Source organism: Jaculus jaculus, chromosome 5 (genome assembly GCF_020740685.1).
Source record: "Jaculus jaculus isolate mJacJac1 chromosome 5, mJacJac1.mat.Y.cur, whole genome shotgun sequence".
In the NCBI taxonomy this organism is placed as follows: domain Eukaryota; kingdom Metazoa; phylum Chordata; class Mammalia; order Rodentia; family Dipodidae; genus Jaculus; species Jaculus jaculus.
In genome coordinates this window covers 157629764-157657163 of record NC_059106.1, presented here as the reverse complement: position 1 = coordinate 157657163, position 27400 = coordinate 157629764, and the positions used below count along the sequence as shown (strand labels likewise).

The 27400-nt window shown below is 43.7% G+C and overlaps 1 protein-coding gene and 1 pseudogene across 2 annotated transcripts; both read right to left on the bottom strand.

The window, feature by feature from the left end:
• Positions 1 to 732: 732 nt before the first annotated feature.
• Positions 733 to 26701, bottom strand: Ifnar1 (interferon alpha and beta receptor subunit 1). Of its 2 annotated transcripts, none has more exons than XM_045149692.1 (11): positions 26530 to 26701; positions 16900 to 17023; positions 14774 to 14952; positions 13498 to 13652; positions 13246 to 13387; positions 12052 to 12166; positions 8024 to 8223; positions 7554 to 7693; positions 6099 to 6249; positions 4765 to 4910; positions 733 to 3504 (listed from the first exon to the last, which is right to left on the bottom strand). In XM_045149692.1, exons 1-11 carry the CDS (start codon positions 26600 to 26602, stop codon positions 3259 to 3261), a joined length of 1671 nt encoding a protein of 556 aa, XP_045005627.1. In that variant the 5' UTR covers positions 26603 to 26701; the 3' UTR covers positions 733 to 3258. The 2 variants fall into 2 exon arrangements, with proteins under 2 accessions (XP_045005627.1, XP_045005628.1); XM_045149693.1 differs by lacking the exon at positions 26530 to 26701 and adding an exon at positions 22567 to 22657.
• Positions 22549 to 23329, bottom strand: LOC101600808 (annotated as a pseudogene).
• Positions 26702 to 27400: the final 699 nt, after the last annotated feature.

Below are 27400 nucleotides of genomic sequence, written 5' to 3'. Positions count from 1 at the left end.
CTCCCAAGTGCTGAAAGGTGTTCACCACCACAGCTGACTAAATTTTTATTTTTTAAATCTTTATTTTTAGAGAGAGAGAATTGGTGCACCGAGGCCTGTCAGCCACTGCACTCAAACTCTGTACGTGTGCACCACCTAGTGGGCACGTGTGATCTTGCACTTGCCTTACCTTAGTATGTCTGGTTTAAGTGGGATCTGGAGAGTCAAACATGGGTCCTTCGGCTTCTCAGGCAAGCGCCTTATCTGCTAAGCCATCTCTTCAGTCCCAGGACACTACTTAGCATAAAAGATCAAGTATTATTTCTGGGGTTGGAGAGATGGCTTAGCGATTAAAGCGCTTGCCTGTGAAGACTTAAGGACCAAGGATCGACTTCCCAGAATCCACGTAAACCAGATGCACAAGGTGGTGCATGTGTTTGGAGGCTAGAGGCCCTGGTATGCCCATTCTCTCTTTCAATCCAATAAATAAATAAAAATAAGATAAACTATTTAAAAAATATTATTTCCTTTCCTGCTCACTGGAAGGGGAGCTTACCAAAAACACAAATATAACAAACAAAAATGAATGGGTGGAAGAGTGGAATGGAGCATGAATGTTCTGCTTGGTAGCCCCCAGAGGTGAGTGCAGTCCGCCAAGGCGAGTCCATGGCACGGACACATGCATAAACCACACACACGGCCCATCTCTCTCACATTTTACATGCCTATATACACACAAGCAGAAAGACAGACTCTTGGCTCTAGTGTTTATTATGTAAAATCATACAACAGTAAAGTTTAAAACAAAAATACAAATGTAACAAGATAGAAACTCGTTTCATAGAAACACTGCAAAGATTTCTTTCTACAAATAGACATAAAGTCACGATCAGAAATATCCACCTGGTTCAAGTGCCGCATGTAATTCATTTGTTATTCTCTGAGCAGCATCTATGTGCAAAGTACTGCGCTGTCCCAGATACCGGGGACAGTTACGAATTAAAAAATCCCTGTTTTCAAAGCTGCTGCTCTAGTGTGGAAGACAGAAATCAAAGAAAATAAACATGACAGCCAGTCACAGGATTTCAGAGTGGGGATGGAGGCAGCTTCTGTGACAAGCCCCCAACTCTTCAAGAGAAATGAAAGGTTGTTTTAAATATTATAGCCTCTCCTGTATACACTTGTATCATACACAGCCACACTTAAGTATCTTTTCATAATGGGGTCTTGCTATGCTGCTTAGGCTGGTCTTGAACTTCTGGGTAGCTGGGACCACAAGTGTATGACACTGTGCCCAGTCCAAATATTTTTCAGGCTGGAGAGATGGCTTAGCAGCTAAAGGTTTTACTTACAAATACTTTTTTTAACTATTTTTGTTATAGATTATAAATTTATGGTCAGACTTTTAAAGTTTATACTTCAGAATGGCATTTTTTTTTAAAAAAGCCTTTTATTTCTGACTCTCATACATGTGCACAATGTGTTCTGATCCCACTCCTCCCAATAATTCTCTCTTCCCCATCCAGAATGGCATTTATAATTTCAGAATCTATTTTGTTTCTTTAAAATTAATTCTTTATTTTACTTTTTTAGAATCTATTTTAGTAAGTGCTTTATGTCCACGCTGAAAGGATATGATTCACATCACATGTGTGAGCACGTGCGGACCTATATACAGACGTAGTGTGGTCTGTCACTATTACATATACATATTATGTAGGAGGTCTTTTATGTGGATTCTTAGATCATACTTAGCTTCCAAGAACTACCAACACTGTGACTCTCAGCAGTTTACTGGTGTCCTCAGTACAAATGGCTACTCAGAAAAATAGTTTTTCCCTTAAAAGTCAGCAGTGCATCATGAGTAAGCACCACGCCGTGCTAGGAAGGGTGAACAGTGCGGCCTTTGTCTGTCCAGAGGCTGGTCCACAGTGACCCTCTTCCTTTTGCCGCCGCGGCTCAGGTGCCCCGTCAGTGACTTCATGTCTTGACCTGAAGGCATGCTCTCACACATGTTCTCGGGGACCTAACAATTCCTCTGCTGTCTTGATGTTAATGTCTGTGTCTTACAAAGGCATTTCTTTTAGGCTGTCCTGTTCAAAGGGGCTTTTCCCCTGTAACACGTGGACAGAAGTGCTGGGCAGGATCACAATGTGGCTCAGCATGAAAAGCAATGGTGGTGGGGGACTAGGGCATATCTTGGCCCGTCATAAAAAAAGTGACAATGCTTGGCAAATTCAGAAGCTGTGCTGCAGAGCTGACTCTGATGCTGACAGACCAAGAGGTGTGTCTACAGTCAGGAGGTGGGTCACATCAAGGACCTCTGCTCTGCACCGGGGTCAGGCGTGTGTGGTGTCGTAGAGAGGCGCCCCTCCACCAGGAAGGTTAACACCGATGTGACCTCATGAGAAAGGCTGGCCTTGGTGACTGTTAAGGGCCCCATCAGGCCCACTGTCCAAGTACAACAACTGATATAAGACCCTTTTACCTTGAGAATCCTAAACAGGCCAGGTGTAGGGCGCACGCCTTTAATCCCAGCACTCAGGAGGCTGAGGCAGGAGGATTGATGTGAGTTCGAGGCCAGCCTGACACTACATGGTGAGTTTCAGAATTCTAGGGTGAGAGTGAGACCCTACCTCCAAAAAAAAAAAGCAAATGCTAAATGGTAATTTTAAATAAGCAATTGGTGCTTTTAGAAAGCTTTCATAACTAAAACAGGTTTTTTTCCTTGTTCTGTTTTTCCCTTTCCTTCTGGAAAACAGAAAGACATAGCGCTGGGGATGGAGAACAAGCAGGTGACATGTGCAATAACCAGCTGCAGATGTGGCTTGGAGCAGTGGGCACAGTCCCAGGCACTTAAGCCATCATCACTTGATGCATCTCACAGAGATGAGCTGACAACAGGAATGTAGAAGGACTTTTCTGCAGGCTTCTGGAATCTCATGTTTAAACAGGTAGGTGTTTGCCTATATTTTAGGGCTTGTGATCTGGAGATACTGTTTTCTTTCCCCAAAGCAAATTTCCTCTTCACATTTACCGACAGGAGTAAGGAGTCTCTGTTCCAGCAGATTTCCCCCACAGCAGCTATGGTTTCAAAGAGTTCACTGGTGGCGCATGCCGTTAGTCCCAGCACTTGGGAGGTAGAGGTAGGAGGACTGAGATGAGTTCAAGGCCAGCCTGGGACTAAAGAGTAAGTTCCAGGTCAGGTTGGGCTATAGTGAGTCCCTACCTTGGAAAAACCAAAAAAATAAAAAAATAAAATAAAATAAACCAAAGGGTTCATGTGTGGTGACCCCGTTGCTGCTGCACAAATTCTTCGCTCGTTTCACTGCCAGCGTTCTCATCTTCGTTGGAATAGTGCCCCGAGTCTTGACTCGTCTGGGAAGCGTATGTCTTGTGCTCGTCCTCAGCCTGTGTACTTTCTTTCACAGAAACACTGTCTGTGTTTTCAATGATAAAACACTTTTCAGTTTGTTCCTCGGTAGTTAAAAGTAGAAGATTCTTCAAAGATGGCTCAGAGAAATACTAATTTAAAAAGAAAAGAAATACAGATAATTTCAAATGATAAAAAGAGTTTTCTAGTTCTAATAGTTCTTCACCTTCTTATGTCTGACATTTAGAAAACCTACCTTTTGGCACATGTTACAAAGATCAGCTCACAAACATACCAACTGTGCCGTAAGATTCAGAATATAGTTAAGACTGGGTTTTCCCATGTTAAGGGCAATTTTGGAAGGTCCATGAAGAACACTTACAGTCAACTGTGCTGTCAGGGGAGGGCTTGGGGGCCTGGATCACAGGGAGAGGCTGGAAGGGGAGGCACTGTGTAGTGGGCATTTTGAAATAATACAGAATGTTATATCCAGTCCATAGATACCCAGAAGACAAATGAGAAATTAATGTTTTCCTGTTTAACTAGCTCTTGCAACCAGTTTTGTTTAGTTTAGGTGACAGCTGGAATATTACAGAAGAACGGTATGTGAGAACTCTGGAATATAAAGCAGTTAATATTCACTGAGCATTCTGACAGCGCTCAGCTTTCAGCGTGTCGCCTACAACTTTGCTGGAACACTGCTGTATCGCGGGCTCTAGGTCACGGCCCAAAGGCACTTCCGTGACTTGCTCAATTTCACACAGTCATCAAGTACAAATCCATCTCAGGTCAGCAACCGCTCATGTGTAGGTCTCCACCTTTAAAGCCTGACCTCTTGTTGACTACTTCGCAAGGCCACCTTGAACCCTGCCCTGGGTGAACAGAAGCCCATCAGCACACCTTACTCATTTAGTGCCTTTATGTAAGATGCCAGCCTCATAGCAGTCCTGAGAAAAGACCTTGTCATGAAAGGAAGCTCATGATTTAGTAGTGTGACTCCATCCGGGGAAGAGGCTGACGGACAGATGCATCGCAGAATGATTTAGTTTTCCAGTATGTACTACAAAATCACATATCTTTAAATGGTAAAACAAATGGTAGTTGCCAGAAAAATGGGTTAGGGGCAAACTTTACTGTACTGTGCTCTATCAAATGATTGTTTCTAGTTTTCCTTTAGATGGATCTTACTACGCTGCTTAAGGACGGCCCTGCCTCCACTTCCCAACTGCTATAATTACATAATAATTATGAGCCACCATACCTGGTTTCCAACATTAACTCACTGAAAATTCAAAGAAAACAGCTCTATGAGTCTGTTTTCATTTCTGGATATCACAAAGTGTATATATTCTGTTGAAATCAGATAGATTTCCTCCCCATTTCCCAGCTGTTGATAAAAAAAGGACACATACCTCAGCAATATTAGAAGGAGGTTTGAGTGACGGAAAGAACACGTAATTGAGACAACTCAGGAGGCTTCTCAAGGCACACACAACAAGTGGAATGACAAGAGACGCAATGACAAGTCCACCTGCAATCCAGACTGCGGGAGAGCCTCCTAAAAATACACCGGAGGTGACACGTCAACATGTGGTTAGACAACAGATGTATTAGCATGAGAGTAGCCACGTGAAAGGAAATATAAAATACCAAACATATATAGTGGTTAAGGTGCTTGCCTGCAAAGCCAAAGGACCCTGGTTCAATTCCCCAGGATCCATGTAAGCCAGATACACAAGGTGGTGCATGCATTTGGCATTTCTTTTGCAGTGGCTGAAGGCTCTGGAACACCATTCTCTCTATCTCTCTCTCTCAAATAAGTAAAAATAAAAAAATTAACAAATATTTATGTGACACTGGGTACGTAACTATGGGCAGTAACATTTCATTCTTTGAGCAGGGTGCAGTGTCAGTATGGAGGTCCCAATAGCTAAGTTTTCTCCAGCACTTTACAGCACTCAACTGGCAAAATCTGAAAGACATTCTGTGACTAAGGTCTCTACTAAAAACTATAAAATACAAAATACAGAAAACTAACCCATCTGTACATAAAAAAAGTCAGCAGTTATGGTAAAGCCTAAGGACCTGGGATTGACTTCCTAGGACCCATATGAAGCCAGATGCACAAGGTGGCACATGTATCTGGACTTTGTTTGTAGGTAGCCCTGGCATGCCATTCCCCCCCCCATAAATAAATATTAAGAAAATGAACTGACTTCCATATAGTCATTAAAAATGATAAAAGATAAAACATGGACTGGAGAGACAGCTTAGCAGTTAAGGTGCATGCCTGCAAAGCCTAAGGACTCTGGTTCGATCCTCCAGGTCTCATGTAAGCCAGATGCACGTGGTGGCACATGCGTCTGGAGTTCGTTTGCAGTGGCTAGAGGCCCTGGTGTGCCCATTCGCACTCTTTTTTTCTCTCCCCCTCACTCTGTCTCAAATAAATAAATAAATAAAATAAATCTTAAAAAAGATAAAATATTAAATGATTAGAGCTATTGAATGTCAAAGAGCAGCAACTAAGGAACCTAATTATGGGAATACTCAATGAAAGATGGGGCAAGCAAAAAATACTGAATTCAGCTAAGCACCAAAGTCATTTTCTAAAACTGAAGATGGAGCTTGTAGGCTCATATGGTTCATGAAGGAAATATTCTAATGGGGCGAAGGAAACACTTTCCCATTTTCAATGTAACGTTTTTATTCACAGGTTACATTTTAAAACTGGTAATAAAGGCCTCACCTGGCTTTGTTTCCTCACACATGGCATCACTGAACCCGCTGCTTTTATTCCAGCTGTAGGTCTCGATGAGGACTCGGGCTCGGACACAGTACACAGTCAGTGGCTGCAGGTCAGCAATCGTGAACTCGGGGCTTCTTTCCACAATCCTTCTCTATGAAACCCACCATGGATTGAATTTAGTTCTTCATGCAATCACATAGGAAACAGATATTTTCTGAATTATTTCTATTTGTCTGTGTGTTGAGGGGGGCAGGGGTTGAGGCCAGCCAAGGACTACAGAATGAGATCCAGGTCAGCCTGATGTGAGACTTTCCTAGCTTGAAAAACCAAAAATCAAACAAAAAAAGCAGTGAATCATGCTGCCACATACTGCTGCCGTGTATAAGTGTGGATACACGTGGCCTGTATGGTGAGTATCAAAGGGCTGACTATGTGACGGTCACAGGGTAGTCAGGCAGCCAAAATGGAAGCAGTGAAACCTTTGGAATATGCAGACAATGAAGTAAAGATACAGAAGTTAGTCACCCAACTACCTAAGATTTCTTAAGGTTGGTTCCTTGATTGTAACTCCACAAGGAATCATGTGGAATATCTGATGTAGGAGATTACAGTGTCTACACCAGTGTTTTCAACTCCTCTGAAGTGACTTTTAGGTCTTTTTTTTTTTTTCTAATTCCTCTTCCCCCATGGGGAGCTAAACTTTGAAGTCATTCTTTCTTTTTGTGGCCTAAAACTATCATAGTAGCTAAGATTCTTTTGCCCTTTAAAAGCCAATTTTGTTCCCTTAAGAGATGCTACAAGGGGCCAATGACAATGCAGGGAGCTGCTTCTGGTGGTCACAACCAGGAGGGAGCGCTGCTGGCATTTAGCATGGTGCACAGAGGTGCCTACGATCTTAGGGTGCACAGGACAGCTCGACCACAAGAACCACCCAGCTCGTAAACAGGTGCCAAGAAACCCTGGCTTAGTGTACTTGGGAAGCACGTTAAAATGGTTCTACTTCAGCAGCCAAAGGCTCAGGAATCTATTTTAAAAGCAAACTGGGGACAAGATTCGGGTGATCTGTAACTCCACAACACAAAACATGGAAAAATACTGATACTTTTCATATTGCAAATAATCACCACCTTCAAATTTTCAAAGTCCCACCCCAATTTTAAATGCAAGCTTGGGCTGGGCAAACGGCTTAGTGGTTAAGGTGTTTGTTTGTGAAACCTAAGGACCCTGGTTCAATTCCCCAGAACCCAAATAAGCCAGATACACAAGGGGGCACATGTGTCTGGAGTTCATTTTCAGTGGCTAGAGGCTCTGTCGTGCCCATTCTCTCTTTCTCTCTATCTGCTTTTTCCTCTCTCTCTCTCAAATAAATAAAATATTTAAAAAATGAAATTCAAGCTTTATCTACCCAATCACTGTTATAACTAACTCATAAAGTTAAAATACATAGTCTTTTACCTCAGTATTAGAAGTATTTTTCCAAATAATAATTTCATAAGTTAATGAGTGAAAGTTGCTCGTGGAATCATGGAAACTGACAGAGACATGCAGTGACTCACTAGAGGGTTTCATGACAATGGCTGGAGGAAGTACAGGAACTGGAAAAGATTTATAAAGGCATAAAGCTCCGTTTAGACATCTTCAAACAACTTTTAAGAACTTACACCAAATTGGAGAACTGTAATTTCAAGAAAACCTTGGCTTAAGGCAGGCACAGTGGCTCACACAGTAGTCTCAGCACTCAGAAGGCCGAGGCAGGAACAGTTCCAGGACTGTGAGGCAGCCTGGGTTATACAGTGACTTTAAATGAGCTTGCTCTTATAGAGCGAGACCCGGCCTCATTAAAAAACAAACAAACAAGCAGACAAACAAACAAGCAAGCAAAGCAACAAAAAAAGAACAAACAAATGAAAAAAATCTTGGCTTACTGTATTGTTCAGAATTCATTCTTATCTCTTTGGACCAGAAGGACGTGTTGTTTCCATTGGATGCTTGCACACGGATGAAATAATTTCCTTTCGCGAGAGCGTCTTGAGGAAAGGTACAGTGTGTGGTTCTGACATTTTCGCAGGCAGGTATGGGTTTCCATTTATCTGAGTCATCCCTATGAATCCTTTTTGAATAGGCACTTTGGAGACAAAATTTTACAAATTCAAATGCATTAATCCAGTCAGTATGTTCAGTGAGTGTTACAATTCTTGGGAATGTGACAAGCGGGCTTTTAAACACAGCCAGAACTAAAGTTGATAATAAAAACTGAGAAATAACTTAGCAGTTAAGGCACTTGCCTGCGAAACCTAAGGATCCTGGTCCGATTCTCCAGGTCCCACATTAGCCAGATGCACATCGTGGCACATGCATCTGGAGTTCATTTGCAGTGGCTAGAGGCCCTGATGTGCCCATTCTCTCTCCCTCTCTCTCTCACTCTGTATCTAAAATAAATAAATTAATTTAAAAATTTAAAAAAAAAACCACTTCTATTAAAGTCAAAGGTAATCAAAGCTCAGAACTCATTTTGTCCTGGTTATGTTGTAGCATCTATTTTTGGAGTCACTTTTACCTATCACAGGGTGAAAACATTCTCTAGCAATCCAGGGTCTACATTCTGAGACACTGGGCTGGTAGCTTCAGAGTGGCCATGGTGGGAATATTTCTGTCTGAAAACTCGGTAGCCACTAGAGATGGCGCTTTACTCTTCTGAAAGCTGCTTCTGAAATACCAGCACACCACTGCACTAAGTGCGTGGCTGCCACTGCTACCTCACTGTGCAGCAAGGCTAAGCCACACCAGGGTACACAGCCGAAACTGGAAAGGCTAAGCAACTGGCTCAGAGACCGACAGCTTCAAACCTCTCAGTTTAAGAACTTCCTGACTGATTTCCTCACCTCTGGTACTTCTTGAGCCCAGTGCCCCACATACAGGCCAGCCACTACACCTTTTTCTCAAACACAGACCTCAGGCATCCTACGGCTAGATACCTGTAAGACAGCCCAGGGCTAAGCCTGACCTCCTATCCTGTTCACTCAACCTTTTTTCTCATTGCCTCTCCATGCCCAGATGTCCTGTTCCTCTAGAAGCAGGCAGTATTCTAGAGGGCTCTAAGACTCTTGCCCTCTGGTGTACACATCCCACACAACGGCCTCCCTCGAGTGTGGGCAGGACCTGAAAATACAGTGGGAATTCTCTTCCCTGACCAGGTACATGATATAGACGGAGAAGGGTCAGAGATATAACTAGGCTGAATCTAAGCACACTCCTTGGTGGGTCTGCCTCTCAGAGAAGCCTTACACTAGAGTTAGCATCGTGGGCTCCTCACGCCCTCCAAGATACCACCATGCATCCTACAGCTGCAAGGAGTGAGCTCTTCCCACACTGTGGGAACTTGCAGGGGGACTGCAACTTTGGCTGGAACAAGCCTCACTGACACCTGGCTGCTGTTGGCCGAAGGCCTCACTGAGCCATGCCTGGCATGACAAAGAAGCTCTAAGAGGAATACAGAGGTTTATTTATCATCTTTGTGTGTGTGTGTGTGCATGCACACACATGCGTGTGTATACATGTACACACGTGGAAGCCCAAGGTCAACTTTGGGTGCTGGTCTTGAGGTGCTGTCCATCTTGGTGATACTATTATTACTACTATTTGGTTTTTCAAGGTAGGGCCTCACTCTAGCCCAGGCTGACTTGGAATTCACTATGTAGTCTCAGGATGGCCTTGGATTCACAGCAATCCTCCTACCTCTGCCTCCTGAGTGCTGGGATTAAAGGCCTGTGTCACCATGATCAGCTCTATTATTATTATTATTATTATTATTTTATTTACTTATTTTAGAGAGACAGAGAAAGAGGGAGAGAACTGGCATGCCAGGGCTTTAGCCACGAAGTCAAACTCCAGACACTTGCACCACATAGTGGGCATGTGTGACCTTGCACTTGCTTCACCTTTGTGCATCTGGCTTATGTGGGATCTGTATAGTCAAACATGGGTCCTTAGGCTTCCCAGGCAAGTGCTTTAACTGCTAAGCCATCTCTCTGGCCATATTATGATGATGATGATGATGATGATGATGATGATGATGATGATGTGTCTGCATGTGCCATGGTGCACGTGTGGAGGTCACAGGACAACCTTGGGGTGTTGTTCCTCTCCCTCTTCCTTGTTTGAGACAGAGTCTCTCTTGCTGTTTTGCCACTGTGGAGGCCAGACTGGCTGACTTGTGAGCTTTGGGATTCTCCTGACTTCAGATCCACTGCCATAGGCATGTTGGGATATGTGACACTTTTCCTTCAGCTTTTCATGGGTGCTGGGGATGAGAACTCCAATCGTTAGGCTTGTGAAGCAAATGCTCTTAACAGCTGAGCCATCTCCCCAGCCCTCCACTTTGTTTTTTTGAAACAAGGTCTTTTTCACTGTCCTGGAACTCAACAACTAGGCTAGACTGGCTGGCCAGCAAGTTACAGAGATATGCCTGTCTCCACCTCCTTGGTTCTGGCTTTACAAGCATGAGCCACCATACTCTGCTCTTTTACACAGGCCCTGAGGGTTGAACTTGGGTCCTTGCCAGGCAAGCACTTTACTAACAGCTATTCCTCCAGCTCCTACTCCTGAGTTCTGGGATTAAAGGCGTGCACCACCATGCCCCGCTTCCCTTCTCCCTGTCTATTCATCTCCCATGACTTCTCAACCCATAGACAGTACATACAGATCTTTCATTTGTGCAGTACTGAGAGTTCATTTATATGTGACTGGTCTCTACTCAGTCTCTACACAGCTATATAGAACTCTGTTCTCTTCACTTTAATTTCTCATTGAAGTCATCAGTAAAAATGCTTGTCAAGTGAAGAGTGAGTGGACTGGGATAATTTCAAGAATTTATGGGCTGGAGAGATGGCTTAGTGGTTAAGGCATTTGCCTGCAAGGCCAAAGGACCCTAGTTTGATTCCCCAGGACCCATGTAAGCCAGATGCACAAGGGGGTACATGCGCCTGGAGTTCATTTGCAGGGGCTTAAGGCCCTGGCATGCCCATTCTCTCTCTCTACCCACTCTCTCTTAAATAAATAAATAAAAATTAAAAAACTAAAATAAATTTTTAAAAATTATGAAAGAACTCATTTTTAAACAACAGGTCAGGATCAAAGTTGAGCAGTCCAGACTGCGTGACATAGTAACATAAAATTAGTTACAGCTTTCTACATTTAAAGGAGATCCAGTTAAAACCCGACAGATGCGTACACATGTATTTGATTACAAATGAAGAAGCTGAGGCTCACGGAGGTTAGGTGACGAGCGGGAGGACAGCTAGGACCGTGTGGTGCTTTGACCAGGGCGCCCCCCATCAACTCAGGTGCTCTGATGTTCCGACTGCTAGGTTCCCAGCCGATGGAGATTTGGGAATCAACGCCTTTTGGAGACAGTGTATTGTTGGGGGTGTTATAGCCAGTTTCCCCATGCCAGTGTCTGGCACACTCTTCCTGTTACTATTGTCCACCTGATGTTGGCCAGGAGGTGATGTCCACACTCTGCTTGTGCCATCATTTTCCCCTGCCACCATGGAGCTTCCCCTCAAGCCCATAAGCCAAAATAAGCTCTTCTTTTCCCACAAGCTGCTCTTGGTCAGGTGATTTCTGCCGGCAATGTGAACCTGACTGCAACAGACCACAACCAAATTTCTGTAGTTTCCAATGTATCTCATTCACCTCTCAGTCATCCGTTCTGCATGCAAGAAATTGCACAAAGATAGCGTGTGAAAGCACATCCAAGTAAACTGGGGAAAGAACAATCTGAAAAGAACATATGAGGCCTGGCATGGTGGTGCCCACCTTTAATCCCAGCACTTGGGAAGCAGAGGCAGGAAGAGTGCTGTGAGTTCAAGGCCACTCTTGAGAACTCTAGGTCATCCTGGGATAGAGTTGAGACCCGACCTCAGAAAAACAAAACAAAAAGAAAAGAACTTACGGGAGCCACTGAGCCCTAAAGGTCACGTCTGCAGGCGCGTAAGTCCATTTCAGAACAAAGTTGCTGTTTTTCGTATACACTTGTACATTTTCTGGTGCAGGTACCATGTTTTCCACTAGAAGCCAAAGAATATATTAAAATATATACATCTTAACACTAGTGAGCCTTCTCAACATTAAGAAATAAAAATCCTCAAACTACAATTAAAATAATAAACAAGTCCCACCTCCCACCCTTGGCCCAAACGATTGGCAAGTCATTCGTGACTAATTGTGATGGGCTGTTTTCATACTTAACATTCCACTTGCAGAAGATGGCTTATGGAAGGTAACTATTCTGCTGGCCACTACCTACCTTTTTTTTTTTTTAATAGATAATGAAGAAATAAAAAGAGTCTCTGGGCTGTAGAGATGGCTCAGCAGTTAAGGCGCTTGCCTGCAGAGCCAAAGGACCCAGATTCAACACCCCAGGACCCACGTAAGACAGATGCACAAGGTGGTGCATGTATATGGAGTTTGTTTGCAGAGGCTGGATGCCCAGTGTGCCCATTCTTTCAATCTGTCTCTTTCTCTCTCAAATAAATAAAAATTTAAAAATAATAAAAAAAAGGGTTTCTGACATTAAAAAAAATCCGAACTTTTATGTAGGATTAATTTTAATCAATATTGAGACAAAAATCTCAAAAAGTGCTGTTATAATACCCCTTGCCTTTACAGTACTAGAGATTAAACTTAGGGGCTTTGTGCATACTAGGCAAGAGTTCTTCCTTCTAGCTGTATCTACTGCCCAATACTGTTTTTTCAGTATCTATTAAACCGTAACAAAGCTTCATCGTGTGGAAATAGTTCAGCAAGGGCTGGAGAGATGGCTCAATGGTTAAGGTGCTTGCCTGCAAAGCCCAAGGACCCAGCTTCATTTCCCAAGTATCCATGTACAGCCAAATGCACAAGATGGTGCATGCATCTGGAGTTCCTTTGCAGTGGCTAAGAGACTCTTGCATGCCCATTCTTTCTCTGCCTCTTTCTCTCTCAAATAAATAAATAAAATATAAAAAATGGCTCAGCAACTATAGGAAAATGGTAGATTAATGACAATTAATATACTGTTGTTACATTATGTTGCCAATATATTAATAAAATAACAATATATTGCCAACATACAGTTGCTAAATCTAAAATAAAAGGTTCTCCTCACCTGTGGTATTTAGACAGACCACTGGACTATAGGCACCATGTTTCCTCTCCCTAACCAGTACTGCTTTAACTTCCAAACAGTAAGTAGTCTCTGGTAGTAGATCAAAAATCCTCTCTGTCAGATTATCAGTACTGAAAGTTTTCTGTAAAAAGAAAAAAGGAAAGAAAAAAGAAATCCAGAGATGTACAACAACAATTTCAGATTCACTTCATTTTTCTCTCCCTTCAAGCAAAGGTAGAAACAGGTCCTTACTTTCACACCGGAAGGGTTTTCCCAGATCAAGATGTAATATCTGAAGCTGAAGTTGTCAAGGGCCCACATGCTGCCTCCTCTCCCAGGATGGGAGATGTGTATCACGGCCGCCCTGTCTTCAGCTTCCACATGGACTTCTGGAGGCCCCACACGAGCTGCCAAAGGCCAAACAATCACGGGACAAGTTTAGTGACACAACTGCAAAACAGGAACAATAAAGAATGTGTGCTGGGCATGGGAAAACAGCACAGTCCCTCCTGGACTCTGTCAGAAGAGATGGCCGGAGAGGGGGGTCAGAGAAGTGGCTCGAGGAAGGACGGACTCTGCAGTCAGCAGTGCGAGGGCACCTGGAGGGCTGAGGGTGGTGGGTGCCACATCCAAAGACGTCCGAAAGATCGACCTGGCTAAGGGATGGGAGGCATGGAGACCAGCAAGAAACCAACTGAAGGGTATGTGTATGGCTTGGCACGAGGGTAAAAGTGAGAAAGTCTCAGACACAGCTGGACGATGGCTCAGACAGATGCATGAACGTAAATGTGGGATGTAAGAAAAAAATACCAAAGATAAATCCAGACTCTGGGCCTGAGCAATGACCAGCTGATGTCATTTCCAATGATGGTGAGGATGCAGGAAGAGAGGTTTTGAGAGGGAAACTGAGAGCTTTCACTAAACGTGAGAGGACTTTGAACATCTAAGTAGTGATTTAGGGTAGCATGTGAGGAGGAAGAACGCTTGAATAGAGAATGGACAGGGGTGAGCAAGGAATGGGGAAAAAAGACAGAAAGAGGGGTATTTGGGGACAGGGAGGTGTTTCTGGATTGTTTTCATCTCTGGATCCCTTTACACTTTCAAAGAAATTATCAAGACTCAAAGGGCTTTTATTTATATGGGTTATGTCTTTTGCTGCTTAGCACGTTAACCATTAAAACTGATGAGATTATAAAATGTTAATTATTTCAGTAAAAACAATAACGACACTATCCCATAGTTACACTGCAGTTATGACATCACGTGTCCAACTGCCTCCACTGCATATACGTACACAACAAAACCCAAACAAACAGAGCAATTAAGTCTCAGAATGATTACGAAGATAGTTTTGTCTATATGGCGCTCCTCAAAGGGTCTTGGTGACCACACACAGAGAAACACTACTGTGGGAAATCAGAACAATGGGCCGTAGCAGGAGGGAGATAAATGAGTGGGTTTGGAAAGCAAAGTGGTGTGGCCACAGTACTGAAGGTGTCACCAGACTCAGCCAGCCACTGTTTCTTACCCTTGTCAAACAGTATAAATGAGTCAAGCTCATTCCATGAAGAAGTGTGGTTTCCCTTTTCTGCTCTTATACGCAATTTCATTTCTTCATAAACATCTAGTTTGGGTGAGGAAAAGTTGCATTTGGTGTCCACAATATCTTGACATCCAGGCAATTTTACCCAGTAATCCATTTCAGATCTTTTAAGTTAAAAGAAAAGTGGTCAATAAGCAGAAGCAAAAATAGCAGTGTTAAGCACACTTTATTTATTTTTTTTTAATTTTACTTACTTATTTGCAAGCAGTGAGGGATAGAGAGAAGAGGGAAAGAGAATGGGTGCGCCAGGGCCTCCAGTCACTGCAAATGAACTCCAGACACGTGCGCCACCTTGTGCATCTATCTGGCTTTACATGGGAACTGGAGAATCAAACTCTGGTCGTTAGATTTTGCAGGCAAGCACCTTAACCACCGAATCATCTCTTCAGCACTGAATGAAGATGTTTTAAGAGAATATTAGTAAACAGAAAGTGCACTTAAGGGGCTGGAGAGATGGCTCAGTGACTATGCAGCTTGCCTACACAGCCTAACAACCATAGTTCACTTCTGTAGTGCCCACATAAAGCCGGATGCACAAAGTGGCACATGCATCTGGGGTCTGTCTGCAGCAGTGAGAAGCCATGGCATGCCTGTTCTCTCTGTTTATCTCTCTTCTATCTCTTTCTGCTTGCAAATAAGTAAAAATATTTTTAAAAGTCTTCTTTTAAGAAGGGGACAAGGATTGGATGTGGTGATCCATATGTGTGTCTTAGCACCAAAGAGGCTGAAGCAGGAGTATTAAAATGTTTGAGACAAGGGGCTGGAGAAAGATGGCTCAGTGGTTGAGGTATTTGTCTGCAAAACCTGAGGATCCAGGTTTGATTTCTGAGTACCCACATCAAACCAGATGCACAAAGTGGGTCATGTTCCTGGAGTTCTTTTACAGTGCCTGGAAGGCTTGGCATGACTAGTCTCTTTGTCTTTCTTCTCTCTCTCTGCTTGCAAATAAATAAGTGGGATATTAAAAAAATGTTTGAGACAAGTCTGGGCTAACAGTGAGTGTTTGAGATTCTCTTGGGCTACTCAGCAAGATCTTGTCACAAGCAAATACCTTTAGTCCTAACACTTGGGAGGCAGAGGTATAAGGACTGCTGAGAGTTCAAGGCCAGCATGGGACTACACAGTGGGTTCCAGGTAAGCCTGGACTAGAGTGAGACCCAACCAAATAAATTTCTAAAGATTAAAAATGCATATATGGGGATATATGGAGACACATAAAACTGAAGCTGTAAGATTAGTATTTTCAATATTTTAGGTTGAACAGCAAATGGAAAACAGTGGCAGAGTGTGGGACCTTGGCTGTGGAAGTTCTAACACCTTGTTCCTTCACTCCCAGCTCCTTCTGGGACACAGGGCCGAGCTTTGCACATAGGAGGCTGAGGCTGCACTTCTGGGCTGCGAGCCCTCAGGAAGTTTGTCTCCTGCAACCCCTTGCCTACCTACGCTGTTCACAGTGGTAGAGAAGGGAGCTGGCCCTGAGGCAGAGGCACTGAACTACAAAAACACTGTCTGCAAATGGAGGGTTTAAATATTGACATTTATAAAGTGTATCTGAAAGTCAAATACTGTGTATGGTGGTGATAAGAACTGACTATAGAGAGAAGGACTGTTCCAAGGCCTCTGACGGGTCTTTTTGGGTTCTCTCCCTTATGCTTAAGATAGGCTTTGGTTTCTGGGATATCCAAGGGAAGATATGGAAAATAGCTGTCTACTACCCTATCTCCAAATTTCTTTCCTTTGTTTTTTTCAAGGTAGGGTCTCACTGTAGCCCAGGCTAATTCACTATGTAGCCTCAGGGTGGCCTCAAACTCACAGCGATCCTCCTACCTCTGCTTCCTACCTCTCTCTCCCGTGTGCTGGGTTTAAAGGCATGCGCCACCACACCCAGCTTCCAATGAACTTGATTAGGTATTTACTGAAATTACAAATACTATATAGATATACAATTTCCAATAAATGGAAAAAATAAATGCTTCCCATATCTGAAATCATGGCAATAAAATTACAAAAGTTATCCATATCATTCTAACAAACCAATTTGAGTCACCTACGTTTGATACTCTGCTGAAAACGTCACATTGCTGGCAGACTCGTGGTTCCTGCTCCACAGAAGGGCAAAGTCATTGTCCATGATGTAGACCTCCACATCCTGAGGAGGTCTGAGATCTTCTCTATCTACAAAGGCAACAAGAAATAAAATGATTATGCAATGCCATCAAACATTGTTAACACTGATGATGAGAGTGCATGTGTTCAAACACAGCAAAGTACACAGCAGTCTCCTTATCTGTGGGAGTCACCCCCAAGACCCCCAGGGGAGGCCTGAAAATGCAGGCAGATACAAACCCTATACAGACTTTTTCTATAAAAAATATAGAGAGCTATTATAAATTTCAATTTATAAATTAGGCACCACAAATTATTAATAAAAAACAGAACAATTATACCAATATATAATAGTAACAATTTGTGTTTAGAGGCTGTTGCTAAGTAAAAACAGGGCCCCTTGGACACAAACACTGCATTCAACACTCCACCAGTCCAATGTGGACAACATGGGCTAAGGGACGATTTCTGTCCCCGGAAAGATGGAGAGCGAGTTCATCATGATACTCCAAATAGTGTACAATTTTAAACTTACAGATTGTTTATTTCTAGAATTTTCCACTTAATATTTTCAGACCATGGGTGATTACGGGTAAGTGAAACTGGAAAACACAAATGTGGATAGGTGGACTTGCTGTATTTAAGATAGCCAAAATTCTCAGATTGCTTTTGAAGGTGAATCTGATCACTTTTTCCTGACTTGTTCTCTTCTGAGTTATTTCCTTCCTCAGTTTACCTTAAATTCTAGGACTCTTAAGTCAGACATAAGCCCTGGCTGGAATTTCAGGATCACAGTTCAGAAAGATAACATCCTGTGAGAGAAACTGAAATCTCCCCAACAGTGGCTATTTCCTTGGTATTCGTGACTATGACATACCCCAGGGTAATGATCAACCAGAAAAGAACTTGACCAAGATCACTATTGAACCCTGTCAACTGTCACCGCTGTTTATTCCCTATACAGCCCTGCAGGACAGTCCTTAGTTTTGTCTTCCTGGTGTAGCCACACTGAGGAGAAATTCCCCTCCTTGCTGACACTAAGTTATCTCCTGATGACTGAGGTGAGTAGCCAAGCCTGGTTTGCTGGGACTTCCAGCATCAGCCCCCAGCCTAGACTCTTGTATCACACTGAGCACATGGAGTCTGCTTATTATATTTTTGCCTGTTTATTTTTCCCTGGGATGACCTGTCAATTGATGAGAGTGGGGTGTTAAAGTCACCCACCACCACTGTGTTTGGTGTTATCTGTGACCTTAGTTCTAATAGTGTTTGGTTGATGAATTTGGGAGCCCCACGTTAGATGCATATATGTTTAGGATTGTAATGTCCTCCTGTTGGAGTGTGCCCTTAATCAATATAAAGTGACCTTCCTTATCTTTCTTGATTAACGTTGGACTGAAGTCTACCTTGTCAGATATTAGGATAGCAACCCCTGCTTGTTTTCTAGGCCCATTTGCTTGAAACACCATTTTCTAACCTTTCACCCTAAAATTAACGTCTATCCTTTGTAGAAAGGTGAGTTTCGTGGAGACAACAAATTGTAGGATCCTGATCTTTAACCCAGTCTGTAAAACTATGTCTTTTGGCTGGGGCATTGAGGCCATTGATATTATTGAAAGGTGTGCATTTATGTTTGCCTTTTTTTTTTTTTTTTTTTTTTTTTGGTGGTTCCAGTTCTACCTTTGCTCTCTTGTGTTAACTAGTATTTGAGTATTGCTTGTTTTTACCCAGATTCCTTATATGTGTGCTTTTCCTTTTCTTCAGCATGGAGGATTCTATCAAGTGTTTTCTGTTTTACTTTTTTTTTTAATCTTTTTTTTTGAGGTAGGGTCTCACTCTAGTTCAGGCTGACCTGGAATTCACTATGTAGTCGCAAGGTGGCCCCGAACTCATGGTGATCCTTCTACCTCTGCCTCTCATGTGCTGGGATTAAAGATGTGCGCCACCACACACAGCCTTTGGGTAGTTTTGAATGGGTTGTTTTGTTATACTGAGTCTTGAGAATTCTCTATGTATTCTAGACTAAATATTAGATATTGACTACTAGCTTTTTGAATTATTTTTGTGTGTGTCTGCACATGTGCACGTGAGTCAGGGTCTCGTTTCTGCAAACAAACATCGGACACTACCAGCTTCTGTGAGTGGCTTAGGAACTGAACCTGGGCTAGCCAGCTTTGCAAGCGTCTTTAACCACTGAGCCATCTTCCCAGCCCCTGACTATTAGGTCTTATCAGATATATGATCTAAAAATATTTCTCTCCCTTTCTACGTGTTGCTTTTCCTTTGTTAGTAGCATCTTTATTTCCATCTTGGTTTCTAGCCATTTCAGGGCTGGCAGGGAGGGGCCTTATTAAAGCCTCCCAACCATTCTTGAACTCATTTATTTTTTTAAAAATATTTTATTTATTTATATATTTGGGGGGGGGCAGACAGAAAAAGAATGGGCACACCAGGGCCTCTAGCTGCTGCAAACAAACTCCAGATGCATGCATGCACCACTTTGTGTATCTGGCTTACATGGATACTGGGAAATCAAACCTGGGTCCTTAGGCTTCACAGGCAAGCGCCTTAACTGCTAAGCAAACTCCTCAGTCCCTCAACTGTTATTATTTCTCCCTTTCATTTTCTATTTTGGTTTAGACATTCTAATGGTCTGTCCTGAGGTATGTGAATCTCTGTAACTGTTCTCTCTTCTTGCTGTATTGAGCCTTTTAAATTTTTATTTATTTATTTATTTATTTGAGAGCGACAGACATAGAAAGACAGATAGAGGGAGAGAGAGAGAGAATGGACGTGCCAGGGCTTCCAGCCTCTGCAAACGAACTCCAGATGCGTGCGCCCCCTTGTGCATCTGGCTAACATGGAACCTGGGGAACCGAGCCTCGAACCGGGGTCCTTAGGCTTCACAGGCAAGCGCTTAACCGCTAAGCCATCTCTCCAGCCCTGTATTGAGCCTTTAAAAAAAATATTTTTTATTTATTTGACAGAGAGAGAGGCAGATAGACAGAGAGGGAGAATGGGAGTGCAAGGGAATTGAACCTGGGTCCTTAGGCTTTGCAGGCAAGCATTTTAACCTCTAAACCATCTTCCCAGCCCTCTTGTAACCTTTTTTTGCTGTGTGTGAAACTAGCTAAATTTTCAAAGAAATAATACTATACTAGAACTCTGCAAGTAAGATGCAAACGTAGATAGACGGCCTCTTCTTCTAAGAGAAGTCAAAAAACAGGCCTGTCTGCCTACATCAGACAATAGGAAGCTTGGGATAAAGGGTACTCCAGGACCTTTAGAGAGAAGCCATTACTTCTGTTTTCTGAATGTGACCTAGCATTTTTGTGACAGCTAAGCAGAAGAAATTACTAAGCCAAATTTCTCACTACAATGCAGTCAGACATCTCGGTCTGCTGGTCAGATCCAACCCGCCCCCCAACATATCATTACCTTACTTATCTGTGTAAATGATATTGTCTTAGGACTTATTTTTGTTCTGTGGTTATAAAAATTTATGTAACCCCTTCCATAGTATATGTCATTTAAGGAAATGGGATATGTGTACCCGAGTCTTTGGCATTCATATCTGGTTCAGAATGAAGTATTTTATTTCTTTTTTTTTTAAATATGAAAGATTGTGCTAACTTTCAAGACAAAAAATAGACACAATACTAAGTCATTTCCACCTGTAAAAAAAAAAAACAAGAACAAAAAACTTCCTTTTTATTTTTAGCTCTCAAAAACGTGAGTAATTATCTTCTGTAAATCTATGTAACAATCTTCACCTTTGATTTTGTTACTGAGCCTTACATTTCAAAGAGAGGGGATAGAAACTCTTCACTTAATTTTACTTTCTTGGGGTGCACCTAGAATTTATGTGTTTGTATAATGTTTACCCATGTTCATTTATATTTTTTGTGTGTTTTGTCCAAAAAGTGACAACATAAAGTACTAGATGTATATATATATATAAAATAAGCTGGGTGTGGTGGCGCACGCCTTTAATCCCAGCACTTGGGAGGCAGAGGTAGGAGGATCACCATGAGTTCGAGACCACCCTGAGACTGCATAGTGAATTCCAGCTCAGCCTGGGCCAGAGTGAGGCCCTACCTCACAAAACCAAAAAAAAAGAAAAAAAGAGAAAGAGAGCGAGATGGGGGGGGGGATTAATGGGTGTGCTAGGGCCTCTAGCTGCTGCAAACTAACTCCAGATGCATGTGCCACCTTGTGCCTCCAGCTTACATGGGTACTGGGGAATTGAACCTGGGTCCTTAGGATCCACATGCAAGCACCTTAACCGCTAAGCCATCTCTCCAGTATTCCATTTCTTCTAAAGCACAGACATTCTTTGGGGTCAGCATCAGCTTAAGTCTATATTTTGTTAGATATTAATATCTCGTATATTACTATCTTTGCTCATCTGAGTCTTCCCCTGGAAGGTGTACGCCTACAAAAGACTCCAAAGAGTTCCAAAGTCATTACATCAGATAGTCATGCCAGTGCAACTAGAGTCTAGGTGGGGAGAGAGTCCAGATCTTTCTTCTCCAGTCATATTTCTAGAATTGTCAAAAAGATGCTTTAAAAAAATCTTTTCTAGCCAGGTGTGGTGGTGCATGCCTTTAATCCCAGCACACGGGAGGCAGAGGTAGGAGGATCGCTGTGAGTTCAAGGCCACCCTGTGACTGCATAGTGAGTTCCAGGTCAGCCTGAGCTAGAGTGAGACCCTACCTCCAAAAACAACAACAACAACAACAACAACAAACCCTTTGCTATGTTTTTTATTTTTTATTTTCATTTTATTGTGTGTTGTGGGGAAGTGTGCACGTTATGTGGAGATTTCAAGCCTGACCGCAAGATCCTTAGGGGTGTAGTCTTGTAGTCTTGTGTTTTTCAGCAGAATGGTGGGTTCATCAGAACTTCTCACGCATCACAAGTAGCTGGTTAGTATTTTGGTAGGCTGCACTTTTTTTGTTAGGCTAAGGACAGAACTCAGGGCCTTACACATTGTAGAGAAGAGCTCGGCCACTGAGCTATAGCCCCAGCTATACTTTTTAAGAATCATTAGAAAAATTGTCCCCTACCTGCTCCCTGAGGACCAGCTTTTAAGTTTATTTCTGGTTCTATAGCATTGCTAGCTTTTACTTCTGATTCCGGTAATCAAGTTATTCCTTATAGACTTTAAAGGTTATAGAACTTTGTTTTGTTATGTTATTGAAAACATTTTTCTGAGAAAACTTTTTTTTTTTTTTCCAATGTAGTGTCTTTCTCTAGCCCAGGCTGACCTGGAATTCACTATGTAATCTCAGGGTGGCCTCGAACTCACAGCAATCCTCCTACCTCTGCCTCCCGAGTGCTGGGATTAAAGGCATGTGCCACCATGCCCGGCTTGAAAACTTCTCTTTTAACTATAGGGAGGTATCTATTAGGCCTCCCACTTATTTTCTCTCAGAGCTGAGGACTGAACCTGTGGCCTTGCATATGCTAAGCACCCCACCACCACTCAGCACATCTCCCCTTGACTCTCTGAACAGAGTGCATTTCTTTTCTTTTTTTCTTTTTTTTTCAATTTGACAGCAGTCAATGTTTATTAACTGGCCAGAGTACAAAAATACCGTGGTAGATACCTTAGTTCATTCTTCTAATAAGTCTATTGATCTGGTCTTCTCTGTTGCCAGCATCTCCACCTTCCACAAAGTGGGTTGTCTTTTTCTTCACTCCACCTCGTGGACAGGACAGCTTGAAGGGCCACAGGAAGTTATTTGCTTCCTTGAAGTGTTTCCCCACAGTACAGATCTCATGAATCAGATCTTCCATGCAGATGATGCCATATTTACCAAGAGATCGAGCAATCAGAGCGTTATCTGTCAAAGCAATTCACTGCTTACGGATTTTGCCATAGCCACGCTTGTAGATTAGCTCATTTACTGACTTCACATTTGGGTAGCCCCATGCAATATATGGCTCCACATTCCTCAGCATGTTAATGGAAGCCTTGTTGAGCTTTACAAAGGTGCCATTGAAGATGTGGTGAAGGCGAAGAAGCTGCAACACTTTGCGGACCTTTGGGCTCACACCATTGATACCTCTGATTCTGATGACAAAGGCTAGTTTAGGTCCTGCAGGTACATAGAAGTTTCCAGCTTTCCTGGCTGTCCTGGCCATGCGGATCTCAGTTCTGTACATCTGCCTGTAGTCCTTGTGGTAGTGCTCAGTCTTTTCATAGATAAGCTACCTCCTTGCCCTCCGAAGCGTCTTCTGGGAAAACTTCTTCCTCAGGCGCTTCACCTTCAACTCTGCGAAATTCCTCCGCTTTTTCTTAAGAGTTTCTGGCACAGCAGGAACCTTCTTTTTCTTCTCTTCGGCACCCTCCATGGTTCCAACCGGAAAAGAGCCAGAATGTATTTCTTACCTCTGATCTTAACTAGATTCCCATCCCATATGTTGGAATTTCCAGATCTGTGCAGAGAGGGTTAACAAGAGATCCAATAGCATTTGCAGCACCTACAGTGCTCTGCTCATAACATTCTAACTGAAGAAACTGCAGAAACCGAGAAAGGAAGGAACACTCTGAGGGAGCACAGCCAGGGACCTCCTCAGGGATGCAATCTTTCTATTGCTAAAGGAAGGGTCTCCTGATGTTGAGGCATCACTAATGAGTAAGTGAACGGGATGGGGAAATGAGAGTTAACAAGCAGGATTTTAGGTTTCACAGATTTTGCTGTGTCAATATTAGCCATCTCTCTCTCTCTTTTGAGGTAGGGTCTTGCTCTAGCCCAGGCTGACCTGGAATTCACTCTGTAGTCTCAGGGTGGCCTTGAACTCAGTGATCCTCCTACCTCTGTCTCCTGAGTGCTGAGATTAATGGCGTGAGCCACCATGCCCGGTTTCCATCTCCATTTATTTAATTTTTTAAAAAATATTTCATTTATTTGTTAACTTGAGAGACAGAGAATGAATGAGCATGCCAGGGCCTCTAGCCACTGCAAACAAACTTACAAACTCCAGATGCAGACACCAACTTGTGCATCTGGCTTTACGTGGACACTGAGGAATTGAACCTGGGTCCTTTGCCTTTGCTGGCAAGTGCCTTATCCACTAAGCCATCTCTTCAGCTATCTCCTGAACACTTTATTTCTCTCTCTTAGCATGCAACATTTATAAAGGGGCATTTATTTATACACCTTTTGGTTGATTCTAACCTTTCATGTGTATGTTAATGGCAGCAGAGTTTACTGTCCTTTGAAGTCTGGTATAAATGCACAAACATCATACAAATGTGAACTAAAATCTCTCTTAGGCTGGAAGATTTTCTTAGTATAGGACCTCAGACTGACTCATACTAGGTTAAAAGGTATGAATATTTTTTACTTGTTTTGAAATATGGACCAATATTAAAATCTCAAGTTTGGTTAACATATTCTTTAGTTTTGAATATTATTCTCTTGGGGGAAAAAGAACCATAAACTGAAAGATAACTGATAAATAGGTCTTTACTATGTAAGTGGCTGATCAAGAATTTTCAGTATAAGAAAAAAAAAGAATTTTGAGTGTATTTCCATTAAGAAAACAGCGTCATGCCCTTAATCCCAGTCTCAAACAACAACAAAAACAGTCCAGTTTAGTACAAGGCTCTGAGGACAGACTCGGAAGGTATGCATCTCACTCAGCCAGGAGCTGCACAAATTATTTATCTCTCAGTGTCTCATTTTCCTCATCTGCAAAATGAGAATAACAGCGCCTATGGGAGTTCTGAAAGTTAAGGGAGCTTATATCTTTAAAACACTTAGTGAGGGCTAGGGAAATGGCTTGGCTGTTAAAGGTAGTTACTTGCAAAGCCTGAAGCCTCAGGTTCAATTCTCCAGTACACACATAAAGCCAGAGCCAAAGTGTATATACAATGTGATGTATGTATCTGGAATTTGTTTACAGTGGCAAAAGACCCAAGTGGGCCCATTTTCATTCCTCTCTCTCTGCTAGTAATTAATTAATAAACAAACAGTAAATGACATATAGTTAAGAACTAAATACTTAATGTTTTGAAAATTCTAATCTATCTTAAAATTCTGTGGTTTTTTTTGCTTTTTGGGCAGGACCTCACTATGCAGCATAGGGTGGCTTAGCATTCCCAATTCTCCTGCCCCAGCCTCTTAAAGGCTGGGATTACAGGTGGGTCCCCACACTCGGCCAAAATTAATTTTTTTTGTTGTTGTTGTTTTTCGAGGTAGGGTTTCACTTTAGCTCAGGCTGACCTGGAATTCACTATGTAGTCTCAGGGTGGCCTTGAACTCATGGCCATCTTCCTACCTCTGCCTCCCGAGTGCTGGGATTAAAGGCATGCATCACCACGCCCAGCCCAAACTAATTTTTTAATGTACATCCCCCTGGAATGTCAATTGTACATAAAAATTCTTTTTGCTTTTTACATTGAAGAAAGCACAAGGTTAACATAATTTTTCCATGAGCACAGGGCTTCAGAGAACTTAACACTAAGTGTTGTACCACCATTCTAGCCCCCAGTTGCTATAGTTACACTACTTGCAGAATGAGAAATAGGGTATCATGTGCCACACAGGTGTAAGACAAGCTGTTTTGAGCCCAACTAGCAGTCTTACAGAGCACCTGGGTTTCTGCACTGGGATGCGAGACTGTCTGTCTTTGGGTACTCCCTGATCACTACCATATGACCTACCAACCTTACAATAAGTAGCCATTCTGATAACCCGGCCACGTATGAACTGCAACGAACAAGCCTAGTGGCTTTCTGGCTTGCTTTATAGCTATTTAATTTATTTATTTTAAAATACTTTTTATTTTTATTTATTTATTTGAGAGTGACAGAGAGAGAAAGAGGGCGAGACAGAGAAAGAATGGACGCGCCAGGGCCTCCAGCCACTGCAATCGAACTCCAGATGCGGACGCTCCCTTAAGCATCTGGCTAACGTGGGTCCTGGGGAATTGAGCCTCAAACCGGGGTCTTTAAGCTTCACAGGCAAATGCTTAATCACTAAGCCATCTCTACAGCCCTTTAATTTATTTATGAGAAAGGGATAGAGAGAGAATATGGGTGCACCAGGGTCTCCAGCCGCTGCAAACGAACTCCAGACGCATCTGGCTTACATGGGTCCTGGGGAATTGAACCTGGGTCCTTTCGCTTCACAGGCAAGCACCTTAACTGCTATTAAGCCATCTTACAGCTATTTTTAAAATTTTTTTTTAAATTAATGGCTGTTTGATTGGACTGAGGGCGTACGCTGATTTCCCCGCAAACAACATGTTTACTAAGTCGAGGAAATGTGTTTTCAGGCACAGCGTTGCTGGCTAGCCGGCGGGCCAGCCTCGCCACGGGGAGTTTCCAGATCGCTGCCAACTTCAGCCCGAGGCTCGCGGCCGGCTCACCAGCCACCGCTGCCAAGGAGCGGCGCGGGAAGGCGTCACGACCCCCCACCGCCGCTTTCGCAGGTTCGCGTCCCAAACCACGGCTGCGCAGGCGTGGCAGGCAGGCTGGCGACCGAGGGGCAGCGTGTCCCCCTCCCCAGGCTTCCCACAGCAGCCCAGCCTCAGCCGGACCTCGGGACCCGGAGTCTCACCTGTCGTTCCGGGCGGCACCCACGGCGCCCCGGCCACGAGCACCAGGGCCATCGCTCCCAGGACCGCGAGCATCGTCCGCACGTCCCCGGCTGGGTGGCCGCGGGACCGGTCACTCACATCCTCGAATACTTCTATAGCGGCTCAGCGCCGCCCCGCCTGGAACTCACCGGCCCCCAGCCTCCTCGTGCACGCGCCGCCCCAGCGCGCACGCGCCGCGGCTTCACAGGCACGCGCAGACGCCCTACGCACGCGCCGCCGCCCCGCGGACGCCCCGCCCCTTCGCGGACGCCCCGCCCCTTCCGGGGACGCCCCGCCCTCAGCGCGCTAGCGCCTCCTAATTCCAGCCCGCGACATCTCGATCACCGCGCGCCCAGCACTTCCGGGAAGGCTCCGCCTGAAGGTCTGGGAGTGACGCGAGCGCTGCCCGTGCGCCTGCGCAGAGTTCTCCTTTACCCCCGCCCCCTCCGGATTCCCTCTGCTTCCTGTTATTGAGCCCTGGAGCGCGTGGGTTTGCTATGCCCGAGGTGTCCATGACTCAGGGACCAGAGAACGTGGCCTTGGGACTTTCCCGGGGCGCAGTGTGAAAGGACGCTGGAATGAGGAAGCCGCCCAGGCTGCGAGCGCCGGGGCTGCGGCGAGGTCGAGCGAGCTGACGCCTTGGCATGGCGCTGGGGGCACCCATGTCGCTGAACGTATGGATTCCCCCGAACAGCTTGACTTAAGATTTTGTTGTTGTTGTTGTTTTTTCGAGGTAGGGTCTCACCCTAGTTCAGGCTGACCTGGAATTCACTATGGAGTCTCAGGGTGGCCTCGAACTCACAGTGATCCTCCTACCTGTGCCTCCCGAGTGCTGGGATTAAAGGCGTGCGC